This window comes from Bison bison, unplaced genomic scaffold (assembly GCF_000754665.1).
Source record: "Bison bison bison isolate TAMUID 2011002044 unplaced genomic scaffold, Bison_UMD1.0 scf7180017864295, whole genome shotgun sequence".
Classification (NCBI taxonomy): domain Eukaryota; kingdom Metazoa; phylum Chordata; class Mammalia; order Artiodactyla; family Bovidae; genus Bison; species Bison bison.
This window is the reverse complement of record NW_011494867.1, coordinates 2,148,909-2,155,576: the sequence shown is the minus strand read 5'-3', so window position 1 is coordinate 2,155,576 and position 6,668 is coordinate 2,148,909. Positions and strand designations below refer to the sequence as shown.

Sequence of the window (6,668 nt, the reverse complement as noted above, 5' to 3'; positions counted from 1 at the left end):
ATGGAGGAGTTTAAATCCGAGGATTTCTCCGTGTCGAAGGAGGACGAAGACTACGCGCCGTCGGGTGAGCACTCCTCTTGAGGCGAGAGGCGACTTGCCCCGCCCCCGCCTCGCTTGAGGCTCGCTTTGCCAGGCGTTTGTGGGCCCGGTGGGAGGGTGGCGTGATTCTCAAGCGGCCCTGAGCCCGCACCGCGCGGCCGGTGGCCCCAGTTAGCGTACTGGGACCTTTCCTGCGGCTGATTCTCTGGGCCGCGTTCGGCCAACGCCCCCTCAGAGGGCGGGAACCCGCAGGTGAGCTCGACCGTTAGTGGTGGTTGGGTATCGCGTACCCTCAGCAACCCTGAACGCTTCTGAAAGGCCATCTTACGCAGACCTTCCATCCCCAGGGAATTGCTAGCATCACGACCCCGATACATCATTTTCTGTCTTCAAAAGAGATATGGTGGTTAAAAGTTCACTTAATGATGTCTTTTGCTTCTTTGCAGTCTGCATATTCAGTCCTTCATAGACCTTTGTTGTATTGTTTTTCTGTGTTGTCCACATCTTGGCGCTCTGTGCACCATGCAAACAGAAATAGGCAGACGAGTTTTGGAGGAAAAGGAAAGTGGCTTTGTTACTTCGCCAGGCAAAGGGTTAGGGCAACACGGTAGGCTAGCGCGCCAAGAACTGTGCCCCTCTCCCTGGTGAGTACGGAAAGGTCGTATAGTCAGGCAGGAGTTAGTGATAAAGTATCAAGGCAGTAACCGTCTAGTATTCTTCTGCAAAGTTTCAAAAAGGTTGCTGGCCAGATTAGGGTGTGGTCCAGTTTGTCTTCTCTGGTCCTTTAACCTTGCCTCAAGTGTTCTTTGCTGTTCCTCCTTTGAATAGCAAGTGTTCTACTGTTTGGAAATGAGAGAAGGTCATGGAGACTGGAGTCTTGCCTATAAGAAATAGGGGACAAAAAGGCCTCTGTGCCCAGGAGTCCCTAACGGGCCTGCTCGGAACATGTATAGGATTCTAAAACAGATCCAGACCAAAATGTTACCCATACCTACCCCTTCTGCCATCCTGCGGGTTCCCCAGACTCCCACATCTCGTTAGAAGTATCTGCTCGCACAGTTGCACTGGGTCAAACAAGATAAAAAAAAAAAAAAAAAAGCCTGGATAGTTGTCCTTGTTCATTTTTTTGGTCGAGCCAATCATTACATTCAGTTTGGGGCTATAGCGAAGATGAATTTCTGATCACTCTTGTCACCAGTATGGCTCTTACTGAGCTACCATGATCAACAAAGACTTGCCATAGTTTCCCGGCTCCTTTCCTGCGTTAGATTCTTGTCCGCCAACATTGTGTGTGCTGAGTCCCACTCTTTGTGACCCTATGGACTGAGGGCCCGTCAGGCTCCTCTGTCCATGGGATTCTCCAGGCCAGAATATTTGAGAAGTTTGCCATGCTCTCTTCCAGGGGATCTTCCCAGCCCAGGGATGGAACCCCGGTCTCCTGCGTCTCTTGCATTGGCATGCAGTAGTTTCCTTACCATTAGCGCCTTCTGGGAAGCTCTTTTGTCAGCATGATTACTTGAAAATTAGTTTTCATTGTAATCAAAGTTACCGTGCACCTGCTTAAAAATAGTCAAATATTTCTAAAAGAATTATTTTGAAACAACCATTTCCATCACTTATCCCTGTCCATCCTCCACTGAAGAAACTGCTTTCTTTTAAAATTTGGTATTTCCATCGTCTGCTGACTTAACCCATTCATATTAGGTCTTTTAACATCTCCTTGAGGCTTTCCCCTCTCTGCCAACACACACTTTTTCACCTTCAGACCCTTCCCACTTCCCCAGCCTGCCAATGTTCCTGTGTCAATTTGGGTTAGACTATTATTGTTTCTTTTTTTTTTTGGTAATGACTTTGAATATCATGTGACGGAACCATCTGGTATATGCAGTTACTGCTTTTCCTGCACTAGTTTTCTCTGGAGTTAATAATTGCCATTTTGTTGTTGTTTAGTCATCTGTGTACTTACTACTGATTTGATCCTAAACGCTCAAAATTGTTTAAATCACCTCCCAACATATTTAGATTTATTAGATAATCATTTGTTATTTTGAAGTCCGTCTTTGTCTTCTGATCTGCTCCAATTTGTCTTGGTTTTATAATTTTTAAACCTAAAATCTTCCATCGTGACCACTACTTTGGATGTTTCGTTTATGTCTCTTTTCTCTTAAGATTCCCTGTTTTCTTGGGTCCCATGATGTTTTTTTTCTTGGTGTGTTCCACCAAAATAAGAATAAATCCTCAAATAACTTCTTGAAGAAAGATACATGTTAGAAACTTTTTTTTTTTTTTGAGACCATGAGTATCTAAAAATAACCAGGTGACCCTCAGGCATGATTAATAGTTTGGTATGGAATTCCGTAGTTTTTTAATCTGAATTTTGAAGGTATTTCTCCATTATTTTCTAAGTTTCCAGTGCTTTTATTAAAAAAAACTTGTTGCTAATTTTTACTCATGTACATAAAATTTGTCTGTGGACGCTGATAGAGTCTTGTCTTTGTTTCTTCTGTAGCTTTTAAAATTTAGGGGGGACAATTTTCTTCATTTTATTTTTTTGGAATCATCATTATTTATATATTGACTCTTGCTACACCTTATGGACTGGTGCTTCTGTTGTTTTTTTTTCTTTCCATAAACTGTCCGTCAGTTTCCTCTCTGTGCAGCCTGGCTTTGGGGTTGTTGACGGGATGGCCAGGTGGGCTGCTCTTTGCACAGTGACTTTGAGGTTCTTAGAGGAGGTGTTTGGCACAGTTACAGCACAGTACGATTGGTCGCAGGTCAGCAACCCTTCAGCTGTTTGACACTGTAGACCAGAAATTTCCAGAAGCCACTGGGGAGCGTGTGCTTTGTTTTCTTGTCCTCATAACCGGGGTTGGACATCACAATATTTTTAATTTTGGAAAAAAAAAAAAAAATTTTTTTTTTTTTTTTTGAAAACTTTTAAATAGTATCATGTTCTGTTTCATGAGTGGAGCATCTTATTGCTCTATGGATATTAGTTACGCTTTGGGCTTCTCACCATCTGAGATGGCCCACACTCGGTGTAGGTGTTTCTCCCGTTACTACTCTCCCCTTGCCAAGGTGACTCTCTTTGGAGACAGACAGCATTCTGTGTATGAAATGCATATCTCTCTAAATACATCTACTTATCTATCGAATAATAATGAATAATGTTCAAAATATTTCTACTTTTGACTTATGTACAGTAAAATTCACTCTTAGAGTGTTCTGTGATTTTTTGACAAATGCTTGTAGTTGTGTAACCACGACTGAATTTAACAGTTCCAGGGCCACTCTTACCCTTCCCTACCCCTGAAAATCTGTGTATAGACAGTTTTATTTCCCCTTCTTCTGTGAGCATAGCTTTTGTTTCTCTTGCTAGCCTCTTGTACTTGGTACAGTTCCAGTGTGTATTGAATAAGAGTGGTGAGCGTGGACATTCTTGCCTTGTTCCCAGTTGTAAGGAGAAAGCATGAGTGTTTCGCCATTCGGTATAATGTTACCTACAGGTTTTTTCATGGATGCCTTAAGCACTTCACATTGTCGCGTGCTACAGTTCGTGGGGTTGCAAAGAGTTGGACACGACTGAGCAACTGAACTGATTATTTAGTCACATTACCAGGTCTGTGTAATTATGCAGTTTTTTTGCTTTTTTTTAAACATTTTACAAATGAAGAGACTGAGGCACCCCAAGTTACTCAACTAGATTAGATGGGCTGGGATTTGGATCCTGGCAGTCTGCGTATACTGCCCCTCAGGCCTTATGGAATTAAAGAATTCCCTCTATTCTTTATTTGCTGAGAAGTGAATTTTGTCAAATGCTTTTTCACCATTTATTGCTCTTGTGGTATTTCTGTTTTTAATCTGTTAATGATTTTAAATTCATCCCACCCCACCCCCATAAAACTTACTGGATGTATTATTATTTTACATGACTGGATTTGGTTTGCTAAAATTTTATTGAGAAGTTTTGTGTTTGTTTATAAGGAATGTTGGTCCATAGTTTTCTGGTAATTTCCTTGTCTGATTGGTATCAAATAATGCTAGCCTGATAAAATGAGGAAACAGTCTGTTTCCTCTAAGTTGTTTTTTATTCACCCTAGGTGTTTGTTTTGGGCATTAACACGTTAGACACATTCTCTGATTTTTGCAGTAATTCTTAATTGTTTGTTTCATGTTTAAGCATGGAGGACTGAAAAGGTAATGCAGGCTTTGAGTCTCTGGACAAGATTTGTTCATTTGCTATAAAAAGTACTGAGGGCTTCCGTGGTAGCTCAGTGGTAAAGCATCTGCCTGCCAGTGCAGGAGACTCGAGTTCAGTCCCTGATGTGGGAAAATCCCACATGCCCTGGAGCAACTGGGCCCAAGCGCCAGCCTGTGCTCCAAAGTCAGGGCCACATCTGAAGCCCTGGCGCCCTAGAGCCTGTGCTCTGTAGCGGAGAGGCCGCTGCCGAGAAGTTCGCACGCCGCGGCTAGGGTAGCCCCTGCTCCCCCAACCTGAGAAAGCCCATGCAGCAGCAAAGACGCAGCACAACCAAACATAAACAAAATGAAGAAAAAGAAAAAAATGCTGAGTCACTACGCTGTACCCTTGAAACTAATATTGTTAATCCACTATACTTGTTTTAAAAAAGATTTGTTCACTTTGTGCTGTTTTGTCTCTAGGGATGTTATTCTTACAGTAACCACGTGGAATTTAACCATAGTTTCTGTTGTTGTATAGTTTGAGATTTGCTTTTCTCTTATCAGTGCGATTGAGTATCTTTTTTCATGTTTAAGATCCAGAGCCACATGCATTTCTTTGTCTGAACTGTCTGCAACATTCACCCAGTTTATGAAGAAAAATAAGTTTATAGCGAAAGTGCATGAACTTTGTTGAAAACTAGAAAATGCAGGCAATTAAACATAAAATCAGAATGACTACATTCCCACCACCTAGAGATTATCAGTATTGATTTCTTAGTGAAACCCACTCTTTATCTTTTTCTATTCCCAAGTGTTGTTATTAATATTTGTATTTTTCCCCAATCTGAAATCATACTTTTTTTCATGTTTCTTTGTAGCCTGCTCTTTTCAGTGAACATTCTATCCCTGTTCATTTCAGTAAACTTTGAGATCATCTAATATACACACCATATTCAGGTTTTCCCTGTTGACTCAAAAATGGCGACAGCTTGTTTAAATCATGGTTGAGTTCCGGACTACTTCTATCATTCAGTTGTTGCATCTTTTACATCTGTTTTAATCTAGCACACTCACGTTTCTGTAACATAGATTGGCATAGGAGACCAGGCTGTATGTCCTGTGGAATTTTGTCTGGTTACTCCCTCATGGTATTAGGTGATTCCTTCGTCCCTTGAACTTGCGTTAAATTTGAGTGAGTGAAAGTCGCTCAGTCATATCCGACTCTTTGTGACCCCGTGGACTGTACAGCCCATGGAATTCTCCAGGCCAGAATACTGGAGTGGGTAGCCTTTCCCTTCTCCAGGGGATCTTCCCAAGCCAGGAATCGAACCCAGGTCTCCCGCATTGTGGGCAGATTCTTTACCAGCTGAGCCACAAAGGAAGCCCAAGAATACTGGAGTGGGTAGCCTATCCCTTCTCCAGGAGATCTTCCTGACCCAGGAATCGAACTGGGGTCTCCTGCGTTGCAGGCAGATTCTTTACCAACTGAGCTATCAGGGGAGCCTGTGTTAAAATTAAAAGTAGATCTAAATGCTTGGTGGGTTCAAATAAAATAATTTTAGTTTACAAAAAAAAAGTTCATAGCTGATGTGTGTGCTTCATAATGCATAATATCAGAAAACAAAATACCTGATTAATTTCCATAGTTGTGACTTCTGGATCAGAATGAAGAGAGTTTGATCCCTTAATTGTGTAACTGTTTTTTCCCTTGGAACTGGAAAGTGTTTTGTGTTATATTAGGTTGGTGCAAACATAATTGCGGTTTCAGGCTGTGAATTTTAAATCCTAACTAGGCTCAGACATCTCTCTCTATTAATCAAAATAGGAACCATTACAATCAATACATATTTTTGCCAACAACAAATAAGTTTGTTTATTCCTGTAGCATAAAAATGTGTGCTTTGGGATTCAACGAATTCTTGAAAAGCATTTTCTGAATCCTGCTGGTTGTGGAAGCATTTTCCGAGCTAAAAGTTGTCAAAATGCTTGAAGTGGTAGTTAGTTGAAAAGAGATCAGATAATGGCAGAGGAAACAAAACTTCGTAGACCACTTCATTCAACTTTTGAAGCATTTGTTGTGTGGTGTGCAGTTGGGTATTGTCCTGGAGAAGAATCGGGCCCTTTCTGTTGACCAATGCTTGTTGCAGGCATGACAATTTTTGGTGCCTTTTATCGATTTGCTGAGCCTACTTCTCATATGTAATAGTTTAGCCAGGATTCAGAAAGCTGTAGTGGATCATACTGGCCGCAGAGCACCAAACAGTGACCATCACCTTTTTTTGGTGCAAGTTTGGGAAGTGCTTTGGAGCTTTTTTGTCCAACTGCTGAGCTGGTCATTACCAGTTGTATACGATCCAGATCCACTTTTCACCGCAGGTCACAATCCAATAGACAAATGGTTCATTGTTGCGTAGAATAAGAAAAGATGACATTTCAAAAGGACTTTT

The 6,668-nt window shown here is 41.6% G+C and overlaps 1 protein-coding gene across 5 annotated transcripts in view; it reads left to right on the top strand.

Moving 5' to 3' along the window:
• The window catches only part of LOC104996487 (craniofacial development protein 2-like), a 40,373-nt gene continuing 33,705 nt past the window's right edge, over window positions 1–6,668 (top strand). For all 5 annotated transcript variants that reach the window (XM_010850754.1, XM_010850753.1, XM_010850752.1 and 2 more), the window contains exon 1: window positions 1–64. In XM_010850754.1, coding sequence (XP_010849056.1) covers window positions 1–64 — 64 coding nt within the window. The remainder of the gene's footprint in view (window positions 65–6,668) is intronic.